This window comes from Varanus komodoensis, unplaced genomic scaffold, assembly GCF_004798865.1.
Source record: "Varanus komodoensis strain SLA01 unplaced genomic scaffold, ASM479886v1 scaffold10, whole genome shotgun sequence".
Lineage (NCBI taxonomy): Eukaryota > Metazoa > Chordata > Lepidosauria > Squamata > Varanidae > Varanus > Varanus komodoensis.
This window is the reverse complement of record NW_025335269.1, coordinates 26906356-26932827: the sequence shown is the minus strand read 5'-3', so window position 1 is coordinate 26932827 and position 26472 is coordinate 26906356. Positions and strand designations below refer to the sequence as shown.

General features: G+C 38.0%; 1 protein-coding gene across 1 annotated transcript in view; it reads right to left on the bottom strand.

Annotated features, from left to right (window-relative positions):
- The window catches only part of CSMD1 (CUB and Sushi multiple domains 1), a 909441-nt gene that overhangs the window by 157306 nt on the left and 725663 nt on the right, over window positions 1–26472 (bottom strand). Inside the window, exons 28-32 of the mRNA XM_044419148.1 lie at window positions 17054–17245; window positions 13056–13194; window positions 10871–11058; window positions 6727–6921; window positions 560–676 (exon numbers count right to left, since the gene is read on the bottom strand). Of these exons, the coding sequence (XP_044275083.1) occupies window positions 560–676; window positions 6727–6921; window positions 10871–11058; window positions 13056–13194; window positions 17054–17245 (831 nt within the window). The remainder of the gene's footprint in view (window positions 1–559; window positions 677–6726; window positions 6922–10870; window positions 11059–13055; window positions 13195–17053; window positions 17246–26472) is intronic.

Sequence of the window (26472 nt, the reverse complement as noted above, 5' to 3'; positions counted from 1 at the left end):
CACAGACAACTATCTGCCACTCCAACCCCATCAAATGCATTCTTATTTTTATTTGCTTGTTTACATATTTATTTTCATACTCCTCTAACAGTTTTATATACCACTTCCTCCCAAAAAATATCAAAGCAGTGTATGCAATAGTACAGTCAGGGTTTCTCAGTGGCATGGGGGTTACTATTTGAGAAAAGTTGAGAGATATGAGATTAAAACAGTTGCAAAGACCCCTGAATTTCAGCCATCTGCTTTAATGCAAGAACACTCAATACATTGATTTAAGTATATACTGCGTATGAGTTAATATTAATGAACTATTATTCCCAATAACCTGCCATTCCCCATTCATAATGTCCTTGGATAAGATGTGTCAGCTTGTTGATTGCCCTTGAAATTAATCTAGCAAAACAATATAAAAATGTTCCTGATAAATACTGAATAGCAGCATAGATTCTTCATTTATGTTCTTTCATAAGAAATACAGATTCTGGTAGTTTTGTTCAGTAACTTCTACATAATCATTTTTTTAAAATAGTAAACTTTACCTATCAGAAATAAAACTTACCAAATTCTTTAGGTACAGTAATTGAATACTGACAAGTCTGCCCAATAGTATAGTTTTGAGGGTAATTTGGTGATAAAACCACTCCATCTGTTCCACTATACTGGCCCCCACAGGGAGCTGGAAAAAGAAAATGTGTAAACATTTAATGTGGGGAGAAGAGAACCAGTGTTAATGAAAATTAAGAACTCTAAGAAAAATAAGAGTACATTTAAGTTACATGACTATAGAAGTGTCTTCAGACAATGCTGGTACTTTGGCTTAGAAATGGAGATAAGCACCACTCCTAGAGTTGGTCATGACTAGAACTCATGTGTGGGGGTAGCTTTTATCTTTACTTTTAAGTTATTGTCAGCACAACTCTATAAATGTTTCTTTGGAAGTCTGTCTCACTGCATTCCATGGGACTTAATCACTTGAAATGTATTTAGAATCACAGCTTTACTATTTCTTAAAAATGAACTGGTAGTCAAAATATTAAATTCAGTTTGCAAAGAGAAAAACACAAGTCCATATTTGAGAATATAGCAGTCACAATTCTCTTAGTATTTTATTTTTATCCCATTGATGGTATATACTTGATCATGATCAAACTTCTGTCTTGGTCCTTTCCTATCTTGCTGCTACCAAATTAATATGAAATATAAGACATCTAGGATAATCAAAATTACCCAGGGATGTGACCAATATCCCTGTGCTTGGAACATGGTTTACATTGCTGGATTGCTTCAGATGATTGTATATGCTGAGATTTGTGATTTCCACTAAACAGATAAATTTCTGACATAGAGCAAGTAAGTCTTCTGTTCTGCAAATTCAGCTTCAGAACCCTAATACATCTATGTCTTGGCAGCTGTGGTTTCAGAAAGGCCATGCAGAACTACTAAAATTTTTAAAATGTACTCCCCAATCAGTGTTATACATTTCTAAGCCCCACAGTTTTCAAACTGAAACATCTATGGCTTTAACAATGCTATTTTAATCAATGGGACTTTAAAGGACACACTGTGGATGAAATTGTGCACACTGTATTTCTGAAACAAAACTCTAGGAAAGACAATTGCAAATTAATATTCTGGTAAACCATCAAGCATGAAGATCATAGTCTATGTCTAGTTTTCTAAAAATGTGTAAAAATGTTTAATGTGAACACATTCACAAGAGAAGAGGGCAATCTGTGCCCCTCCACATTGTTTGCGCTACAACTCCCATTATTCTTTACCGTTATTTATGCTGGCTGTAGCTGATGGCCAAAATATCTGATTTACAATATCTGAATAATTATTACATGTTTAAAGGTTGTATCCAATTCAACTGCATGTCTAGCACCACATGTCTAAATCAGGACTCCACCAAAGTCTTTATTTGGTGATAAAAGAGAATCGTTGGGACTTCCAGGTGGACTTTTCTTAACAGATCACTGCTAATTGTAAGTGCTACTATCAAAGAGGCTCCACCGTTTTACTAGCAGATAGCAGTTGCATGAAGAAAAGGATTTGAGTCAGTAGCGGCTGGTGAAGTAGTTGGGAGATGTTACCACCTGTAACCCTACTGTGACAGTAACTTAACTTTTAGCATCAGCTGTACTGCAACTGACACAATACAAAAGCACAGTAGTAGAGCAGATGGTTCATGCGAATAGCCAACATCCATATCAGGGTGACCATCTATGCCACAAGTGTGTACTTGCATGGTGCTGGCTGTGACAACCTCAACCAGGTGATGAGAGGGAAAGGAAGGATGCCACTCTCCCCTCTATTGTCTTGCTATGAAGAATTCACTTCATTAGCTGCTTCACCATCCACTACTACATGAAGGCTGCCCTTATGATTTATGAAATCAGAAAAGAACATATGGTTGAAGGTGTTCTCCAAGATATACAGTAGTTAGGAAGATTAGGGGTTTACAAGTAAGCTTCTGATATTTTTCCATTCTTTAGAAACACTAAACCTGTCAGAAGAACTAAAGAACAGATGCTAAACTCAACAAAACCTGTACATATTCATTAAGAGTTTGAAGCCACTAAAACCATTCAAGTCTTTGTAACCTTGTGGGAGCAGCAAATGCAACTAGATGCAACAAAGAATGTAATATAAACAATAGTTTATTTACATATTGGGTATGGATTTCAGCTATATTAGAAACTAAGTAATAACTGACAGAAGACGAAAAATAATGTGGACCAGTGTTTTTCAGTATTACATGGCCTGAGGGCACCTGTGGCTCCCAACCAGTTTAAGTGTGGTGCTCATTCATTCATCCCCTTTCTCTTTTTGCAATATATGCTCATTCTGAACAAGGTATTTTGCCTTGCTATTTACTTTAGTGGAGGGCTAGATACTGTAGGAGCATTTGGGTGGGGAGTCAGGAAACCTGCCATTTATCAGCTGCCTGGTAGCTGCATAGGGGTGAAGACGATAATTAGCAGCAGTGGGGAAGGAGCCCAAAAGGCAAATAGTAATGACGGACTAGCTGCGGGATGCACTTTGTGAGCCCTGAAGGCAAAACTGAGTGCACTGGCAAGAGAGAAAGCAATGTAAACCTTCACTGGGAGGTTCTGCAGGGTTGAATAGAGCAAGAGACTCTCTTAGTGGTGAAAAAAATCTCTCTTTCAATCCAATGAATGAATGAGCATGTGGGAATTTTCTTTCCTGGTGAATAGTAGTGGTTGGTATACGAGTTAATGAGGTGAGGTCTTCATAGCATGACAACAGAGCGGAGAGCGGCCTCAGACCTCCCTTACCTTTCCTCACCAGGTGGAGGTTGACACAACCAGACTGGTGACCATCTACCTCCTAGCCCCCAGCGCCTAAGAGAGTCCCACAAAGGGCCACAGTGGCAGGCCCTGGACTCAAAGTAGCTTCTGCTTTACAAGCAGTATAGATTACTAAAGCCCCAAACAAAAAGTAATTGCGGTATAGGAAGAACTAGCAACTTGACATCAAGAGACAATATTTTGCCATCACCTCTTGAAAAGGTGATGAAAATCCAGAGTTACAGGCCTGACAAGTAATAAAAGAGAGGTCTCCAGCTGTGAACTGTAAATAAATAAAATATAAATAAAAAGCTTCAATGAACCAGGTTTTTTTTTAAAGAACTTCACATACTTTATCAATACCTTTTACATTCCTCTTTTAAGGTATGGGAGAATCATTAAGCCCATAATACAGGAAGTCAAGCTGTTGTCCACAGGCACTTATTAAATTAATAGTTTATAGCTCCTACTCTCCAGTCATTATACCCCCCTAGAAGCATGGGCATTTAAAAATGATACTTTGAAGATGTCTATTTGATTTGATTATGGAGGTACATTCCAAAGGCATGTGTGAATGATTCTCTTTGAACTGCTATACAGCTGAAACTAGACAGAATATTTTTATTAACTTGTGGATCAAATCCAAAGTGATTTTAGAAATAGGATTAGAGTTACCAGGTCACAACCTACAAATCCAGGCTTAGCCTTTAAGATCTCCAACGAAGCAGATGATAGAATGGCCAAAGTTTCTTCCCCCAGTTTCTTCCTTGTCCTTTCCATTCTATCTCCACTTTTCACCTGCCATATATATCAGGACTTCAAGTGTAAGCAGAAGACAAGTGTAAGCATAAGCGTAAGCATAAGACAAAGCTCTGAATTTTGACCTGGTAATCCTTAATTAAATATGACAGTTCATGTAAACAAAGGATTCAGATTTATATTCTGTAGTTCAAACTACAAAACTGGTATATTGAGAAATTGTAAATGTGGATTTGGAAGTCTTTAAATTATCTGTTTTAAAGTTTTATTATTAAGGTACTGGTAATATTCATTGAGACCTATTGATTTGCAAGAAGTCCTTGCTCCAAAGAGCTTACAACTAACTTTTGACAAACTGAAGGCAATAAAGAGAGAAGGAAAGACTGCACATTCAGTTGCATTGCAGTTTGAGCAGAGACTTGAAGAAAAGTGAAGGTAAAAATGTACATGGATACATAAATGTGTATCTATATTTATTTTCCTTTTTAAATTCTAGAGTAGGAATCTCAAAAGGCCCCCAATACCCCATACTAGGGTCCCAGTATAGATCATGGCCCTTGAATCTACTTCAGAATTTTTTTCAAAGGGTTTCATGGTTGCTACACCCCGATTTAAAATGATGTCTCTTTTGGCTTTAATAGTGATGGCACAACAATGCTGTTTTGAGAAACTGAGTCAGGCATGAGAAACAGCAAAGGAGACACAGCCCGCATTGACCCAGAGAGGCTCCAGATAAGCTTGGATGCTCCAAAGACCTATTTGCTCCTCTGCAGTAAGACCTCCAGGGTTTTGAGTGAGTGCATGTCCCTATTAATCCCAGAGCATCCTAATCCATCCCTGAGACTTGGGAAAGTGAGAAAGTAAATCCCCCCTTGTGACGATTCTTGTTTTGGACACCTGTAAGGATGGAGGTTTTTTTAAGACACACATGGACAGAGTTAATGGATAGGAATCAAAAAGTGGATTGTTTCAACAGTGAGAATATGCAATAATCTATTTTGAAGGTAGGGTTATTTAACTTACTAATAACTGATACTTAAAAGGGGGTGGATAGTGAAGTAGCCAAGTCTGCTGATGACAGATAATTATTCAGGACGCTACAACTCCAAGCACACAGTGAAGTACTCTAAAAATATCTTTCAAAAACATGGGTGACTGGGCAACAGAATGGCAGATGAGATTCAATGTAAGTACAAAGTGATGCACTTGAAGCAGACATATAAACATTGATGGGGTCTAAATTGGCTGTCACCACTCAAGAAAGATCTTGAGGTCACGGTGGAAAGCTTATTGGAAACATCAGCTCAGTATGCCGTGGCACTGAAAAGGAAAATCCAGTGCTAGAAATATTAGAAAAGAGTCTGAAATAAAATAGCAAATAGTACAGTACTATTATATAAATGTATGGTGTCCCCACATTAAAAATACAGCGTGCCATTTTGGTGACCTCCATCTCACAAAGATATTGTATTGCTGGAAAAACGACAGGAACGGGCAATCAAAATGATCAGCAGGTTAATGCATTTCTCTCTGAAGAAAGGCTTATGATGTTGAAATTTTTTAGTGTAGGAAAAATATGACTGTAGGAAACAAGGCAGAGACTTATAACGAAGACTTCGAAGAAGTGATTGCTCTCTTGAAATGGAATTGTGTAATGAATCTGAATGGAAGACGTTTATTATTTGCTTGTAATTATGACCTTTTCCTGGGCTTTATCTTTTTGTTTTCTTCCACTTACAGCACACTTCCTTCAAATGCATATATTTTAAGTGATTTTCCACTGAATAAAGCATTTTGGGTATATTTATTTCAAATAAACAGAATCTTTTGCATATTCTTCAAATGCATCAATTTTGATACACATTTTTCAGCAACCACAGCGCAGAGTCTGGAAATGTACAAATTTTGAAGTTTAAATATACTCTGGATTGTGAATTTAAACCAAACATTTTTTTCCATCTCTAATTATGAGTAATTCTTCAAGAAATCAATCAGTAACATCCTGTTACATAAATAATAATAGTTCATATATTGCTCTGGAAAAGTAATGTTATTCAAAATTCTGTAGCTAGACTTCTATACATGATTTTTATATACCCATCAAGCAAAACCTTTCAAAGTATCATCGCACACCATCACATCTGCTAGCTTCGAGACTTAATTTGTTGTGAAAAATGTATTACAATTTATTTAGAACTTTTATTTGCTAACCTGTTTTTTCTAATCATTATCATCCTCTTTAATACTAAATGTGACAAATTACAAATAGCTGACAAGGAAAACTGAGTCAGCAATGCTGTGTTTACAGGTAACACAGTTTGAGGAAGAAGCAGGAAAAGTTCAGATAAATTATAAAACAAAACGGGAGAACATTTTCATGTTATCTGCATTATTTTATTATTTATTATTTTCTCTAGACATTTATTATTTTCTTTAGATCAGAGCAACGTATATAAACCATATTTGATACCACACGAAAAGAAGGAAGTTGCCCCTGCCTCTCCTCTGTCATCTTGACATACCTGACTAACAGCATGTTGGCATTCAGGGAACTATGGGAGTTGTAGTTCTTCCAAACCACTGCAGACCATATTTATTTTGAGCCAAAGTTTTGACCACATTAGAGAAAGAGAACATTCTCGGATTCAGTACATACCATTACACAATGGCAAAACTCTGTTCCATGCAGGTTTTCCGTCAGCACCAATCACACAAGTGATAGTAGAAGGATCGATAATTTTGTATCCAGAATCACACTGGTAAGTGATGCTTGATCCAAGTTTAAAGTCTGCTCCAATTCTAGTTCCATTCATTATGTTGCCAGGGTCAAAACAAGCTTCCCGTGGTTTTTCTAATTAAAAAAAGAAAGAGAGTTCAGGCATTAAAGATACCAAACCCAAAACAGTCACAGGATAAAAATGTAGGAATCAAGCTGAGGTTTCATGATAATCACTTTCATTACAGTATTGGAACCTATCTTTTCAGGAAATGGTTGGTAGCCTCATTACTCTTTCCTCAGCTGTCTCTCAAACCAGCAGGGACCAAAGACCACACAAACAGGCTGCCTCCAATAGCTGGCATCAAAGAGCTACGTAGGCCCTTAGCTAACCAAGGCAAGTGATGGAGGAATCACTCGATTTTGTTTGCTCCATATTTGAATGGTTTTAAACTCCATTTATTGCATCCTACTTAGGTAGAAGAGTAAGGATCTCCGTAAATTCTTTAAAAAACATCAAATCAAAATTCTTACTCAATTGTACTATTGTACTGTACTTACAATATGTACAGTAATTCCCTATACAGAGAGGCCTGCTAGGTAGCTTGTTAAAGATGAGAAACCTGTCAGAAAAAAGTGTGTTTTGGCTATTCTAACATGACATCACAAACATCCAAATTCAGGTCTTCAAGGGCTAGGCACTCAATGTCTGGGGCCTGGATGGATGAATCTGTCAGATTTACTTTCTCCAAAATTTAGTATTAAAAAAGGAACAAGTCAACTGCTTCCCATGCCATTTTTGAACAAATGTGCCCATTTTGATGAGTTATTTCCAAAAAAATAAATTGAATGAAATTCTCATGCATCCCCAACCAAACAAATAATGGGCAGAACAGTCAAGACTTAGCACAGAGATAGTCTCAGAAACTCATCCCACAGGCTGTGTGTATTTTGCACTAAAACAATTGAAAATCTGTGACCTATATAAATTAAACAAGTTAAGCATACATTTGCTTATAGTGCAGAATTTATTCAGCTTTGGCTCAGAGTATGAATAGATAGAAAGGTACTGAAGACACACAATGAAAGATTTAAGCTAATTTCATTCCCAAAATGTATGATAGAATTTCACAGCTGCCTATGTACTGAAGAAATTGTCAGTCCCTTTGCGGAAAGAAAATAGTAAGAAATCAGTTGACTTTGAGAAACATGTTATTAGGTTTATTTCCTTGTTTGATTCATAATTTGCATAATTAGGAAATGCCTTCACATGACACATACAGCTAAGATGATTTTAAGAAGATAATGCGTTTTATGAAAGCATTTCTGATGTTACAGATGATTTGTGAGAAATATTGAATTTACCATTATGATTCATTTGTTTCCATCTGTGTTTATTTGAGACTCTTTTAGCCTGATAAAATACTGTATTAATAATGCACTCCTATACTGAGTAGAAATAAGCCCAAGGAGACTTACTACTGAGAAAGTGGATAGGATTGTCACCTAATATTGCTATATTATACTTGGTTCTGCAGGAGTAAATCCTACTGAACTCAGTGGCACTTACAGCCAAGTAGACATGTATAGAATTGCATTTAAATGCTAAACATTTAGCCAGCAAGGGTATTATATGGATAAACTCATTTAAAGATATTTTAAATGTTTAGGAGCTATAATGTAGTTACCATTTTAACAAACAACAAGAACATCTAGATTCAATAAAAGAGAAATGGCTTAGATATTTTCCATAACTATATTGATAAAACTATTAAAACTATATACTGTTTGGCTGGGTTTCTTTTTCTTTTGCTTGTTTTTATTTGCCTTGAATATTAGAATTTTCCCCACACAACTGGAGCATCATGTTTGCTGCTCAGAAAGAAAATAATCGCACAGATATAAATCTAAGCAAAGAACAGAGGCCGAAAAGACAAGAGAAGTCTCTGTATTGGCAGGAGCCTTACAGAGAAACAGTTTGAAAGGCATTATGCAAATATATATTTTCTGATTGGCTAGAAAGCATTGGTCAATAATGCAGAAGTATTCTCATTTTAGATCACTCTGACAAATAAACAACATGCATGCAAATAAGCCTTCAAATAACCTGCACTGAAAATAGGAGCAAATGTATGCATTAAACAGCTGAACACCATTTCCTTTCATTTAAATTGTGTGAGAGATTTCCTTTTGAGAATATCTTCCTCAACATCAGCTCCTTTTTTTAATGATTGTGGGGGAAATGCAGTCAAATACATGAAGAAAAAGGAACAAATTTTATTGAAGCACATGTATTTCCAAAACTGGGATTAATGCTCTCAGAAAAAAATAGAATTATTATTTTTACAGAGAAATGATGAAGGTTGCAGGGCCGTAGCAGAATAATCCAGATAACCTCTCTCCTTCTTCCAGTGGAAGCTACTGTTTCGTCTTGGTCCCTTACACAAACAGAAGACTCTTCCTTTCTGCTTGTGTTTGCAGAAAGGAAAGTCTACAGTCAACTCAATGTATGGGTGACCCCAAATCTGCTTCATGGCAAATTTAGTCATGTTTATATCAAGCAAGGTGGTTTAATTTGGATGGTATAAATTGATAGATAATCCTTTGTAGTTGGAAATTGAGATGTCCGGTGAATATCCAGATACAGGAACAAAGGAAAGAAAGGAAAATGGCAGTGTAACATGCTACATTTTGCCTGTGTTTTTTCTTTCTCTGTTCAGAAATGAACTTTTTTACATTCCTTTTGCTGTTTATTGCATAGAAAAAACAGAATCAATTCTTTAATAATCACTTTCAGTTTTCTAATATCCATTCCATACTATAGTTACATGTTGGTTTATGCTATTTCTAATTGTCATGAGTCTGTTATTTGTATTCAGTTGTTAAAGGTTGCTTATCATCTCCCTAAACCACACAATGGACTGAAGACTTCCCAACTTTGGCATCCTACAAGAGAATATACTACTGACACAATTTTGTTTCAACATTCATTGCAGCATTTGGTCAACCTACCTAAACCTATATTAGCGATGTGAGAAATAGGACCTTTAAATATTTGGACATTTGAGTGTGTATATATGCATGCATATATATTATTGGCAATACTTTCATGTTCAGTTTAGCACAGCTCTGGTTACTGTTGTGAGACCGTATGGTTTTCTTTTGTTTTTCTTCTCTTCTTTTGTATATCAAATAAGAATTGCAAATTTAAGAAAAGCAAAATAGCTGTGTCTGAGGGAGCATGTGTGTGCCTTTGGAATGTTCTGTTTGTCTAACATTTGAGAAAGAATGGAATATTGGAATAAAATATAATAAAATATAAATATTTTAATTATAATATAACTTGATTCCTTCCATACAGGGAGGAAAACATAGAAGTTACATGTGGATAAGACTAGCTGATTCCTCCACTGAAATAAATGAAAAACATATAAGAATTTTACCTTCTGTAATTGCCTTGAGTCAGGGAATCCCTACCTTCACCATCTGTCTGAAATATGGCAAGCTTAATGCCTTGAAGGAGTAGCAGATTCCCTGAGAAAATCATTGTACTTTCATGGAAACCTTCACAGTTACATGCAGCAAATGTCTGGCCCAGTCCCCCATTGACACCAAAGCCAAATAAAAACAAATACTGGTTACACAAAGAACTGAACTAGTAATTCAACAAAATGATTTACATAAAACATATTGCACATTCCTATTTTCTCATAATATCGCTAAAATGCTGTTTGTAACCAACCCTAAAAAAAGAGTAACTAAAAGTGCATGCTTTGTAGTTTAGGTAAATATCCTTCCAACAGTTGCTTATACAACAAAATCCTTACAACAGAGACCAAGATAATGAGCATTGTGCTTTATGTGATGGTGAATATGTTGATGATGCCATCACACCTGTGAGCTATGCATGAGAGAATGGCATCATCAGTAATATTCAACTACAGAAGATTTTTAATCAAAAGAAACCATCTGTATATACTTATCACTAAGTTTGCCATGGAAGGTCACCTGCTACCTGACTGCTTGCTAACTATAACCAGCTGGGAAAACATTGTGCTTGTATTTTATATTGTATTAAATTTACCTTTGTATTCAATGGCAAATCCTGACATGCCAACAGAAGCATCACTACGGAATGCTAGAAAGAGGCTATTGCCACTGCTCTCTATTCTTTCAGGTGCCTGGGAGCCTTGAAAACTGCCAATCAGAGGGCTGTTGGAATCTTCTCCTTCATAAATATGCAAAAAATCATAACTGGGTTCCATGTTGAAACTGAAACAGAGAATAAAGAAAATGTATTTGGGGGGCAGGGGAGAAGTTAATGGCATCTATGTTCCAACTATTTTTCTTCTGACATTTGTGATGTGCTCTAATAAAGGGTCTTTTATCCTAGAGCTCAAAAACACTCACATATTCTCAGGTTTAGCTTATTCTTTTGCAATTTGTTCCCCAATTCTGTATTTCTTTTGTTTAAACTTTCCACTACCTCACCCATTTAATATTTATTAGAGGAAAAAATACCATATAGTCAAACTTCTAAGGGCGTCTGTGTGTTCTGGATACACAGGCAAGTCAAATCAGGTCTGAGCAACACGAATTGGCTGTGATGTACATGAGCAAGTTCTGACTCCAAAGACATTTACTTCAAAATCCCATGGAGGAGTGCCTGGCAGGGAATGCCCCACCTCCAGGGTAGTTTGCCTGTTCCTAGCTGGGCAATGGCTCGTGGGCGTACTTCTGAGTGTTCAAAGGCTTATCAAAACTTTTCTGGATTCCTTCACCATTTGTCAGATGTTTCACCTGAGGAAAAGGTCACTGATGGGCACTATCTAATTTAAGGGTAGTTTAGACTACTACCATCTAACTAAAATATTGTTTTATATTGTGAGCCGTGCAGATAGCCCAGATATGGGCTATTGTAGCAGCATATAAATCCATTAAAGAAACAATAAATGGGCTGGGTATCTCAAGGCAATATTGACTGCATTATGCTGCAGTTTTAAAGAGGTTGCCCGACTTCTCATAGTTGCGGGAACTCATTGATAAAATGCCATTCCTGTCGCTGGTGTTGTCAGAGTGACACTTTATTCATACAAATCACCTACATTTACTAACGCTTTGGGAATCACTGATTTAAGTAAACCTCAAGGAATTTATCTGACAAATAGCATTAAGCTCTGATACTCGAGTTGTGGATGTGGCACTATTAAAGCAAATATGTTAAAGCAAATTAAATAACCACAGTGAACATATGGACTGCTAGGGCCTGAGTAGAGCAGATTGTGCTAACCTGGAAGCCCAATGAAAGGTCAGCATACAGTCGAGGCATCTGTACAGTTTTGGTTGCCTCACCTTGGAAATATTAGAGATATTGCAGCTGCAGACAGAGGAAACTAAAATAGTCAAAGGAATGGCAAACTTTTCAGAAAGTTTGGGAAGCTTTTTCTTTTATATATGTATTTAATAGTAGCTATGATAAAAGTTAAAATTAGAGATGAAACAGGAAGATTGAATAGTTGGCCAGGCATGGTCTCTCTTTTGCATCACTAGAAAATGGGACCATCCAAAGAAGTGACTGATAGGGAATACAGGTCAGGGAAAGAAAGAGATATTGCTTCCCCCAGTGCACAATTAATTTATATAATTCACTGCCACAAGATATGGGTACGGCCAGTAGTACACACAGAGAGAGAACATCACAGAGGAACAAAACTGTATTGACCTCTATTAGCTAAGGGATAAGCTGTGTTTGGAGACTGTGTGCCCCCAAATGTCAGATCCTGGGGTCAAACAAGCATAGGTGAGGGGGGAAATGTTTGAATAACAGTGGGGAAGATGGGGTAACTTCAATAAAATCCTGAATCTGCAGCACCTTCCTCTAGTCTTAGCCAAATCATAGTTCCCATGTAGCCTTTGAAAGATACATCATGGCAGCTGTGCATTCCAGATGTCTTGATTCAGCACAGCTGGTGGGCAGGCGTCCTGGTAGTTGCAGTGCCTGACCTCAGGCACCCCTGTCTGGAGCACTGCTAGGCTCTGTCCACGGTTGGAATTGGATTTTTATTGGATCCTGTAGTGTCTTTTAAAGTTCACATTTGCTTATATGTTCTCATTAAGGACTGATACAGAATCTACTCAATGCAAGCTCTAGGGCATGGCTAGAACACAGTAATTAGAAATGCTATGAAGTGATGAATGTTGTAATTTTTAAATGTGACATTTTAAAAAATGGTTGTTGCAAAAGAAAAGTATGGTTCTAGAAATAGTACCTTTTGAATATCAAGGCAATGACAAAATCAGGGTTTACTTTTATTCTCCAGTCACATTCCTTCCCGGGAGGATACGGCTGTGGGTAGTTTGGTGATAAAATAACACCTGCTGGCCCTGTAAGGTTTCCACCACATGCAGCTGTCACAGAAAACACAGGAGGGAAAAGAAAAGCAAAACTAATCACATGTCACACCAAACACTGGCAATTGGCAAAAGTAATTTGGGATGTATATACTTTTACATCTAAATATTCCTTCCAGACATCTTATTTTCAGCTCATTATCAGAAACCATTTGAGCCGTACATATACAGGAGTTTATATATGTGTGATGCCAGTCCTGCTTTTTCCCAAATATACACAAAGCACCTAAATCTTCAAAAGAAGTGTAGTCAGTAAAATGATTCTCTTCAATTTATCTATTTGTATTCTAAACAATTCAAGCCTGAGGTGGTAAATAAACCAGACTAAACAAAACAGCATTCATGCCTGCACATCACTGTTCAAATCCCACTGAAGAGAAAGAGACTTAAAAAGCCTCAGGTCTGGGTTACAGATGCAGCACAGTGAGGCCTGAAGCAGTACTGTAGCTTGTACCCCTTCAGATTACCGGTAGGGAATTCTGTTTTTAAGAGGTATGGGAAACTCAGTTCAGTTCTAGCCAAAATTTATTCAGTTTGTACCTGCAGACTGGAACACAATATGCAGTAGAAATCCATGTATTTTCAAGCTTGCAGAACAACAAAATGACTTGGAAAATGTGTGCATTTGAAAAATGCGCATGGAAAAAATTCCCATTTCAAATATTTGCATAATGGGAGATGTGCACCTTTCAAAACTTCAGACAACTCATGCCTCCTTTGGTAGAAAAGTGCATATATAGACAGAGCGAATGTTCATGCAAACTGAGAAAAAACCTCTAACAATCTGAAACAGATAAGCTACAAGGTGAAATTCAGAGAACTTTGACAAGCCAGAAACATCTCAATTTGCACATCCCTATTAATGGCTTCCCAATATAAGGAAACTTTCCCTGTTAGCAGAAAAACAGCAGAGCAGGGAGAAAGGTCCTAATCCATCTCTGCTGAACTATTTTTCTACTTGGAGCACGGTGGATCTTCCCTGTTTTGTTTTACAAATTATTTTCATTCAGAAATGAAATTCAGAATGATTTTCATTCAGAAATTTCATTCATTCCAGATGCATTCTGAAGCAGCACAGAAACTTGTACCACTCGTTATTCTAGATTTGGAGATCCAGTCTATGTGCAAAGCAAAACAAATAATAATAAAATATGACGAGATCAGCTCCAAAGTAATTAAAACTGTAGCAAGAGAAATACATCACAATAGCAGCCGCAATATAGATATTTCATATCCAGTTCCCTAAAAGGCCTGATGGAAGAGAATGTGGTCATTTCTAAAGTATCACATAAAAACAGGTATAAAAAAAGAAAAGGCTTGATATTGTTAAAACTGGGGCAATGTGTGAAAAGTGCAGTTCAAACGGACCTTAAAGGTGTGACAAGTGTATTTGGTTCTAACTGTTTCAACAATTCTTTAAAGTTACACAGAATGTAGCCTAGGAATTGAATTCCATAATGGGAGTGCAATGACAAGGAAAGGAAGTATTGGGGTTGATGCAAAACAACCCTTCCATACACAGACAAACCAAGATAAGGCTTCTTAACAATGTGATTGGATTTGACAAATTTCATCAGCAATTGAGGAATTCTACATAAATATTCAAAATCCACAATTCTTCTCCACTTCCATCCAACCAAGGAAAACATATAAAATCATTTCAGCTGATTATAAAATAAGTTTCCCTATCTAAATACCAATGTACTAGCAAGGAAAACAATTGTACGATTCCTTGTCGGCAGGTAGCCAACTAAATCTGCAATCATGCACTTAAAATTAGGGGTCTTGTTAACAGTAGTACTGAATACCTATAATTCTCATTGAAGTAACAATAGTAATCAAGCTGGGATGGTTATTTTGTTTAAAAATAGACCCAGTTAACAACATAGCTCCTTCACAGGATTTTACTGTAGTGAAGACTCATAAAGTTACTGATGACTAAGCCTAAAGGTTAACACAATACTGTTTGAAAGGAAATTTTAAATGTAAATTCAGTAAAAATAAATTAATTAAATTTTTAAAAATGAATGTCTCTTTAACAATACATTTGGTTCACCCTCTGAGGCTTCAAGTTCCGCTACATAATAGAAGGAAGATTTCTAACTTCAGAAGCCACTAGGGCAGTCTTATTACTAAAGTACATCTTCATCTTTATTAGTATTAATGAATAAAACGAAAACAGCAACAAAGGAAGGTATAAGAAGCTAAACAGTCAGAGCCTTTCACCTTTCAGCCATCAACTAAAGGCCAAATTTGTTAACTGTTTCCATTTGCCCCAATGGAGGCTTCTCTTCAAATGCAAATAGCCGCTTCTGAGACACAATTTTTGCAACACCACAGCAGGGAGAAAAGAATTAAACTTCTCCTTTCCACCCTTGTGCCATTTCTAGGCTCTTTGGGATGCCCTGGGGCTGTGATTTTATGAAGTAATGACAATTACTTCATGCAATTAACCTCAAATCTAGCTTGGCTGGAAGAATTGCTTCTTCCTTTAAAGCACCAACAATCCTATTCTTTTCCCTCAATCTAAACTGCCAAAGCTGTAATTCACACACATGATTAAGAGTCAGAATACAACTTCTGGGAACTATGTGTAGCATGCAGGATAGCTTTCCTTATCTTTGGATGAGTATGCATGACCCCAATTTGGATAAGTGCTTTTCAAGACTGGAGATAAACCTTCCCCCAGATTTCCAAGTACACCCCTTCAGAGAGGTTTAAATAAGAAGAAATCTCCACTGACTCCAAGGAAGGTCTCCTCCCCTTTTTTAACCCATTGCAGCAGGTGGGGATGGAATTCTAGGAGAAAAACCAGAGGGAAGTTTAACTCCCCCCATTATGGCCCCAATTCAAATTGGAGCTCTGAATGCTTGCAATATCTGACATGTGAACCCAGCTTCTGCATGACTAGCAGACGGTACTTTAGCTTCAAGATAAAGCACACTGATGCTGCTGACATTTATTGGCTTTGATCCACATGTTCCTGTCATCAAAAAATTTCAGCTTTTTCAAGGTTTCAAAAAAAATGTGAAAGGTTTTTAAAATTTTTTACACAAAGTCATACCAGGCTTACCTCATTCACAAGACAATGTTCCTTCCACTAAATAAGTTGCCGTTAATAGAGTTCAACAGGATCTGATTTCTGGGGTGGGGGGTTACACAAGGGGGAGATGGAGCAGTATTCAACTGAGCACTCATGCTACTGTAAATTGCTTTTTACTAGGCCAAAAACATTAGCTGGTGCAACCCAGAGTTAACATCTGCTAACTCTACTGGTATTGCAGTAGAGGTCTTTACACTTGTATAACATAATTTAAATTTATAAATTTATAACATAAATATAAATTTATATTATTGGGTGGGGGAATTTGTGTGCTTTTTCTGTCTAAACATTCATTAAAAGACTGTGCCCTTAATGAATTCATCTAACCATTATAGCCCTAATAAGACCTATTTCATTTCATTTTCTGTACAGTAAGTGCAATCTTACAGTATCTGGGCATTTCATCCTTTATAACTACAAGTTGAGGCCTACTCAAAACACTAGCTTTTTCTATGGTGGACATGCATATGAACTAGACTCCAAAACCTGTTAACTGACACAAGTGGACAACTCAGAGGCTGTGTTAGGCTAAGGCCTTCAAACATGGGGACTTTTTCAAGCCCTGTCAGAGTCATCAGGTACCTGGAATCAAACATTAAAAAGACACCAGGACGTAGCTGACACTTAGCCGTAGGTGCAGCAATTATGTCTGCTGAATGAACAGCAGTGCAACCCTGAAGGACCAGCATGACTATTGCATAAGCTGTGCAGTCTCTTAAAATGACAAAAGTGCCCAGTATTTCATTGTAGTACCTATACATGTGGGGGCATCAGGCTGCCAAAAGAATCGATTATTCAGTTGCACACAAATGATTTTGTCCTGTCCTTGAAGCTGATACCCTGGATCACACTGGAAGGCAATTGCATCTCCCGGCTCTCTGCTGTCTCCATATCTGCTCCCATTCTGTGGTGTCCCAGGATCATTACAGGTTGATGCAACAGATGCTGCAAATAAACAAGGAAATCAAATGTTTCAGATGAATATTGAAAAAATTGCATTGTATCACACATTTTGAAATGAAAGCATTTCTTTACTTATCTAATTCTTGGTTATTGTAAGGGTCTTAGTCTAATTATTTCTTGGGGAAACTGACCACTGTGATAGATCACATTCTAGCTGATTTCTTTCTAGTTTTCTTTAGTGATGGGATGCTAGAAAATAGCAACAGGGCCTCTATTTTCTGTTCAAGTTAATCTATCAAACAAGTTAAAAATTCTTTTTGATACTTCAGTTTAGATTATGTTGTTAGTTCTGGATTCTTAGTCTTTTTCTCTTATTTACTTTGATGTTATCTACTTCAATTTTATAATAGGTATTTTTTATGCTGCATTTCCATGACCTAAAATTATGAACAGTAAAACAGAATGTTCAGATTTCAGCTGTCAAACTATTTTGACAGCTATTTTCAGCTGTCAAACTATTTTGGTGGCATCTCTGGAAAGTTAGGGCCAATACAGTAATACAGCCAACATGCTTTGAGCCTCTGAATGCATCATAAAAATGGAGGGAAAAGCAGAAACAAGATGGCAGACCAAAAGCCACTTCTACTTCTGAATATGTGTCCGTGTGTATGTGTATGAACCTCACAGGGAAAATTTACTGTGGATGTTGCATACCTTGCTTTGAATTTACATCAAAATCTGAAGCAGTGGTTTTAATAGAACTAGTGCCTACATTTTGTGAGCCGCCCCGAGGCTTTGTTGCAATGGGGGCGGCATAGAAATGTTTTATATAAATAAATAAATAAATAAATAAATAAATAAAATTCTAGTCTCATGATGTATTTTTCTGTGAGCAAGGAGTTCAATCTGAAACCATGCAAACATTTGATCCCCTTACTATCTGTGGTCTGAAGTGAAGCATCCTGGCAAATGCTTGCTGCATAATGTGTTTCACTTCCTAATAGGAAGGGACACATGAGCATAAATGGGCAGGAGTCTGATACAGCTCTCACAGACTAAGAATGTTAAGTGCAATTGTAGCAGAATCATGTTGATACAGCAGCCTATAATAGAACCATTCCACAATTAAGGAATGTGCATAAGAATGCAAGTCTCAAGTGTCTGAGAAAAATATTCTTAACATTTGCCCATTCATAGTCTGGTCAAATTAGCGTGATGATGCACTGGGGCTAAGGAACATGGGTATCTATTTACATGTCAACACCTGCCATTGTAAGTAGGAAATGAGCACATAACTCCTCTAGCATTGTGCTGACATTCATACTGCATTACTCAACCTCACTGGAATTATGCCTAGTGACTTGGGAAAGCATTACTGTGACTGCAATCTCAGCCAACTGGTATTTAGACAAATAGCCTATTGAGATGTGTGCAGGGCCAATGGAGATAGAAAAGTGATAGCATATCCACATGTAATTCTTCCAGAACTCACAAAAACAATGCTTTCATTTGATTCCTTACAAACTTTGGTGCAACAGATATAGTCAACTAGACCCTTTTGCAGATATACTCAAAACAACATTTCCAGTATTTATTTTTATTTGATAGCATTCCATCAGATAATTGATAGAGTTTAACCCTTCCCTGTCCACAATACATAGTTGTTTTTAGCTGACCAGTATAACTTTCAGCTCTGACTCAGTGAGTTCACTTACTTCATAGAAAACGATCTAAGAATTCTGAACTTGTGAAAATATTTCCCGTTGTTTTTCAGCAATTCTCTCTATGCCCTCCTACCCCCATCTCCTACAGCCCACTGTATTCAGGAAGATCACCTGGCCCTTGCAAGACGCCTTTTGAAAGCCCTGGGAGCCTGCCAAAGGGATAGGAAAGTCATTTCTCTTTGTCTGTATACATTTTTCTGGATCCCTTTGATTGGGCCAGCACAAAATACTGTAAGGTTGTTCCATATAAAAAGCCATGTTGCACCCTACTGGTCAATGTTACACATTTTCATGACCTAAGAAATTGATGTTTGATTCTGTGATCTCACAGGATACATTAATGGACAGACTTGCTCAAGGAAGAATTTGGATCACATTTGCCTTGTTCCAAATGTGAGTGAATTTACCCTCCCCTGCCTACACACACACTTTTTGATCCCCCCCAAAAATGCACTTCTTTGATGAGGCAAAAGTGTGCATTCTTGCCAAATAGAAAATTATACTGATTAAAATGCATAAGGGGTAGTTTAGGACATAAATGCAAAGTTTAGGAAATTGCTAACATTTTTGAAAATTCCATTCTTGCTTGCATTTGGAATTGCAAACACAAACAAACTTCTCATATATGTCTAGGACACGTGTATTTGTGTGAAGCAGTCACCCATTCACTTACATTCCCTAAGGTCTTTTAATGTCTACCTACGTGCCTGATGTTCAATAAAGACCCAACCTGGTCCTATAGTAGCATTCTTACTTCCTAGCCTGTAAGCATACATTCCTTTTCTGACCCAGCAAACATTGATGGTGCTTGAAGAATTTGGTCTCTGTGAATTCCTATACAAAATGTCTTCATTTGTATCTCTAGAACTAACAAGCAGATTGGAACTTAATTAACTGCTGTGAACCGCCAAGAGAGCTTCAGCTGTTGGGAAGTCTAGAAATTAAATAAATAAATGAACATTCTTCTGATTTTGCAGGGCTCCAAATCTTGCAACATAATTCTCAGCAGTGTAAATATATCAACATTCTCATTTATTTATTTATTAAAACATTTCTATGCCGCCCCATTCGCCGAAGCCTCGGGGCGGCTCACAACATTAAGTTAAAATACAAACATTAAGTTAAAACATTAACTTAACATAACATTAAGTTAAAATGTTTGTAAAATACAAACATTAAGTTAAAATACAAAAAATAACAATATAAAATAAGTCGCCCTGGCCAGATAAAATCAAATAATATTAACAATTAAAATGACGCTTAAATAAAAAGGTCTTCGCCTGGTGCCAAAAAACAAATAACGACGGCGCCAGGCGGACCTCTCTGGGGAGCGCATTCCATAACTTAGGTGCCACCGCTGAGAAAGCCCTCCTCCGAGTACCCACACTCCTAATTTCTTTCACGGAGGGTTCCCGGAGAAGGGCCTCTCCCGCAGATCTCAAGGGGCGGCCGGGCGTATATGGATGTAAGTGCTCCTTCAGGTAACCATTATACATTTAATATGTATTTTGAGGGATTTTCTTAAAGTAAGGCACAGGCTAAGAAAAGAATGGAATTATGGGTAACAATGCCAAAGTGGCATGGATCAGAAATATATTCAGGCGTCACGAGCAAAAATACCAATCCCCAATCCTATGCACCCTTGCTTAGAAGTAAGCATCACTGAACTAATTGGGCGCTGTCCTGCCTGTCCACCTAGGGGATCCACTGCTGCTTTTGTTCCATGTAGAGCCGGCCCCACCCATCCTGTTGCATGCATGGCCCTGACCCCTTGTGCCACAGTGATGAGCATTCTGGATGAAAGTTCCAACATGGGTGGAACTGCTTATTTCTGAAAGGAAAACAGCCCAGCAAAGCTCCCCTGTGCATGTTTTGCCAACCTGCGCCACTCTGAAAACGAGTGTTTCTACTCAGCAAGAACTAGACACTCAAACCACTAAATTGCTGCAGATAAACAGTGGAGGCTTCCTACACAACGGGAATGGCGGGACTGGCCAAAGATGCTCAGTCACCATTGGACACTGCCCACTAAGCACTGCATCTGAATACGCAAGAACAGAATCAGGATCTTAGGGAGAGATAAACTTGCTGTCTTCATCAAGAACAGTTTGAGACACCAGATGTGGAACACTAAGAGGAGGGGCAAGGGTGAGCAACACACCAGCCATATGCAGCCTCCATAGCCTCCCACTGGGGTCTCAGCTACTGGTTCAACTTCATTGCTTCCTGACACCATTTTGGTTTGCTTTAAAGAAGAAAGAATGGCTAAAATGCAGCAGCAAATCATTATGGAAGCTGAGAATCAGATTTCATGTGATTTTCCTTTTCTTCCTGTGTTTTTTCTAGTGGGGGCTGGCAGAAAGTTCCACCTACAGCAGGTCTGGGTGGATGCAGTCCACCTGGACCACCCGAAGTTTCCCAACCCTAAACTAAACTAGACAGTATGATTCTACTCTACTTCAGTACACTTGTGCATCTATTTTTCCGCTATGACCCTCATTGAGGGTAGATTTAGCCTAATTCATGACTGCATCTTTAAGTTGCAATTTCTGTTCAATTAAGTGAACATTCATCTGCTTGATATACTTTCCATTCAATTCCTTCCTATTCAAAGTATTTTCTAATCAGATGGAAAGTAAAGAGTAAATATTAATAATTATTATATGATTGACATTATATTTATCTTCAAAACCAGGCATCAATCACATACATTATCTAAACTAGTGTCAGCTAAACATAATTTAAAGAGAGCATAGGAATAACAACATAGAGGTACAAACTCCAAGAGAGAGAGAGACAAACAGAGAGAGTGAGAGCAATCTGGACCCTCAGAGCTAGAGCGTAGTTTTATTTCTGGGCTAGCCAAGGAACTGCTCACTACAGGCAGCTTCATAAACGATTAATCAACTGGTCACTGCATCTGAGGGATCCAATGAACCTGTCAGTAAGAGCAATTCCCTTTTCCCTTTGAAGTACCCTGGATTATTCCTCTAGGTCTGATCTGAATAGCTAGAACATGGCGGCATGCCCAATAACATATTTCACTCAAGTTCAACATAAATCATTGAAGTGGGTGGCTATCACAGCAGTTGCTTGTGGAAATGGGTCAGATTCCTCTCAGCTGGCTAAAATTATGGCAGTACCTCAACTATAGAGATGAACTGAGTTGTGAATAAAAAGCTAGAAAGAAGTCAGGAACTTGCATTAAGGGGCTCCTTAATGTCATACTTTCAGCAATTAATTCATGAATTTCAAGTTGGTTTCGAACTGGGTTGCAGGATGAGCATACTCCTTCTGGCATTTCCTCAGCAGCACTTATCAATGAATTAGTTATATTTCCTGCCAACCTAGCAGATTGAAAGCATCGAAATGCAAGGAGATAAATAGGTACCACTTCAGTGGGAAGGTAACAGCATTCCATACACCTCAGCATTCAGTCAAACTGACTACATGACCACAGAAACTGTGTGGGGAAAAATGATGGCTCCCTCGGCTAAGAAATGGAGATGGGCACTGCCCCCTAGAGTTGGACATGACTGGACTTAATGTCATGGGGAAACCTTCACCTTTTATTAATGTCTGACTGCCAAAACTCATGGCAAATACAACAGCTAGACCAGCTGAGCAAGTGGTTTATCGTTTCTTTACCATCTTCTGTTCAGACTGTAGATTAGAACTTGCAACCCGAACAGTTTACAATGCAATAAGAACTCCCTTCAGCTGACCTGAGTGCAATGACCTCAATGTGTTATGAGGAGAGTGGAGAAGGGAGGAGGGAATGAATCTATGAATCCAAGCCCGACCACCAATCACAGGGCAAAAAACAACTGGCCAGGCTCTGTATCTATAGTTCATAATTCAGGAAGGATCATCTATGACCAACAGAAACAAGATACTCAACTTGTATTACTGACATTTCATTAATGCCTATCTGAATAACTCCTTAAAAGTTATGTAATTTTGTTTTGCTAAACAACCCTCTCTGAAATTGTCAAATACCTATGCTTCTGTAATGGTACTTGAAATATATAATAATCAGAAGGAGTGCAAATAATGCTGCTATTTCATATATTAGCACATTGTAATTAATATACCTGGTTATGACCTTGTCCCAGCTATATCCTTTTGTGTCTTGGTAAAGCACAATTACTATAATGAACTCAAGATAGCAATGCAAGCAGAAATCACCATCAGGCATTTTTCATTGCATTATGAGATTCATTAAAAAGTGTCTGGATATTCTTAACTGAAAATATGGATTCTTTCAAATAATTTTCTTCATTAGCACTCATTCTGTTGCAGAAGTGCTAAATGCTTGGAGCAAAAGTTTAAAGACAATGTTACTATTTTGAAACAGATAATAAAATATTGTAGGACGCTTCTCACAACTGAAATTTGGCCTTCAGAAAAAGAGAGGCGAAAAAGGAGGCTCCACCCCTCTTCAATGAGTTAACAGATCACTCACCAACGTGTACGATTGTAAATATAATAAGCAAGCCTAACACATACATTTTAACTTTATTTGGGCAGTGCTTCTAAAAAGCACTTACAATAACATTATGTGTATGTCTACTCAGGAGTCAGTCTTAAATGTGTTTAACTCTGGGCAAGAGTGTACAGGACTGCCATCTTAACACAGGCACAGATGAGAAGATGCCCTAGGACTAGGTCTGCGTTCGTTTTCTCTGCTCCCCTACCCAAGGGATCTGGGTATCCCTAGAGAGGAAAGCAGCTTGGAGAGAGGTGCTGTGAATTAACAGCTCACATGGAAACCATTAAACAGCCCTTCCTCCTACCAACCCTTTCATCTGCTGATAAGCATCCATCACAGATTTACAGGAGGAGGAGGAGGAGGAGGAGGAGGAGGAGGAGCAACGGCAGCAAACAAGTATAGACTGCCCACAATTTATAGTTTAGCCCATGGAGACCCATGGAAAAGAAGATTCTCAGTCTGCCCTGCCACAAAATGCTACTGAAGTGGGACTGCTGTAAAAAGGAAAGACTACTGTGAGATGTTACCATTGAACACAAAATGCCATTCATGGCGCTAAATAATCCTGAAAAGATCTCGCAGAGGCCCGGCAAGAGTGCACAGCAGAGCCTGCTGTAGTCACGCCACACATTCGATAGCCTGTCAGACTGTGAGCAGGAATCCAACAAGACAGACGCAGGGACAGATGCTGCTGCTGAAACAGTCTTTTTGCCAGACTGTGTCCTGTGGCTCTTGAAACTGACAAACATGCTCAATGTGTAGCCAGCAATGCTCAAAATCATCCTAGAGGAGTGAGCGGCAGCAGCAAGAGCAGTGCCTGTGACTCCCAAGTTGCTGTTCCAAGCAAATGAATTTGACAATTTGTTCTGCTTATCCTCTTTGCTCAACTTTGATATGCCTTAAGTAAATGTAAAAACTAGTCTTTCTGACCCAGTTTCTTAATAACTGGCTATTTATTTATTTATTTATTTAAAATAATTATATTATTAACACTCTCCAAACTGTTCACAGCGTAAATATAATCAAGATACCACATTCATAAGAATTTAAGAATAATAACAAAAATAAAAATAAAATAATAGCACAACAGATATTGATCCACAGCACCCAATCAATCCTTATCTAAATAAAAACCAGTATAAAATCATAACCATCTTGTTCAACAATTAAAATAACAGGAAAATTAAAATATTTTGACCTGGTGCTGGTAAGGAAAGCTACCTGCTAAGGCCCCATTCTTATAAAGTTTGCCTTTGGTTCACACATACCTTTTTTTTGAAACTGCATTGCAGTATTTGGTGCTTAGATTTTACCAGTCTAAGAAGATATTTGAGCCATTATATTTCAGCACTCTTGAGCAGTGCTAAATTTGTCTTCTGTTCTGAGGACTTATTACAAACATCTTTGGTGTGAAGTTGCTAACCAAAGCAACATTAAGTGCTCCCTCCCTCTCCCTCTCCCTCTCCCTCTCCCTCTCTCTCTCTCTCTTTTTGAAGTAGGAAATATTCTCATTTTAGTTTAGCATTAATTTAATGGTCTATGGATACAATTGTACATATTAAGACAATTTTCAGATCATGTTAATGGTATCATTTTTTGCATTGTTGCAAGGATACTATGTGTATTTGAAAAGCAAGCATACCTGCAAATACATAGTATCTGGTGACATTACATTGTTCATACTAAGACTTCATTGCACTGCAATTATTCAAATCAAGGATAGCATCACTTTGCTTTACAAAGGACAAGACAGACAAAAAAGAATGGAGACATCTATTCCATTCATAGAAATGGATTTATCTTCAAGACTGAAGGATTTTAAAAAGAAGACCATACCATGATTCTTGCTATTCAGTACAGCTTTGTCCAGTGCAACTATTTTAGGTGGAGAATGGTCTATGAACTCAGGTTCTTTGTACCAAGGAGAAATACTAAAAGAGAAATGGTTTTTCAGTGGTGGTGCAAAGGAACAGAATTTATCTCAGACCCAGGCATTTTGAATGACTGAGGAACTGCATGCCTCCCTTAGATTTCTACTGAACTTACCATTGTGCATACTGAGGAAGTTAACACAGCTTTGGTTTGATGGAAAGATTATGGCAACTGCATAATAATAACTCAAGGTGCACAAGATCGTAGTGAACCTGGACAGTTGCTGTTACAGAGTGGCTATTTTTGGCTTAGAAGCCACTCTATCAATCAGAAGTCAGCAGTGGGGGTAGTTTGAGCTACAAAAGTTTGCCAGATTTGGATAAGGAAAGACAGACCACTTAGCAAAAGCAGCGAAAAGCTCTCCCTCTTCTTGTCAAGGAGCTATGAAGCAACAACCACAGCCAGCCACCCCCAAAGTGCCCATATAGCCTCACATAGGCTCACAGTGGCTGATTTTTCTTTTTAAAAGTGTGGGGTTTTTGTTTTTTGTTGTTTTTGTTGAGCTACCCCACCAAGGAACCCTGACCCTACATTGCAGGGACTACCTGTGGGCACCACCTGGTTAAAAATGAAGCAATCTGAGAATGTCTACAAATAAATGTGCTCATTTAAAAAAAAGACATGCTGAATTTGAGTGTGTCCATCAGGGTGGCTCAGCACAGACTTCCCAAGGGTGGGTACTGTCTGGAGGCAGGGTTGCTTTCGGGTGATCAGGTATAGTGCCTGGACCTGGCTGCAGTTAAGCATTTTCCCATTTGCGATGCTCTTATAGGTCTGAAGGTATCTGCTGAAGCCAGTATCCCAGGCACATTGAAAACTAGAGACTATTTCCCCTGATGGGAGCTCTATGTTTGATAGGTATCAAACTCAGGGCTCTGCTTTTGAAGTGAGATTTAGAAAGGCTTAGGGATTTTGTGTTTTGCCAGGATAGTGTACAGGTCTACAGACTCTACATGCCAGTGTCCCTTTCCAACAAGATCCTTTAGTTTTCAGAGGGCAGCTTATAGACCCATGAGCACTTGAAACCCCACTGAAGATTCTATTGCAAAGGTTCTTTTGAACCCCCACCCACCCATTTTAGAACAATTTTTAGATAGGGTTTTGCAAAGTGTTGCACTGTT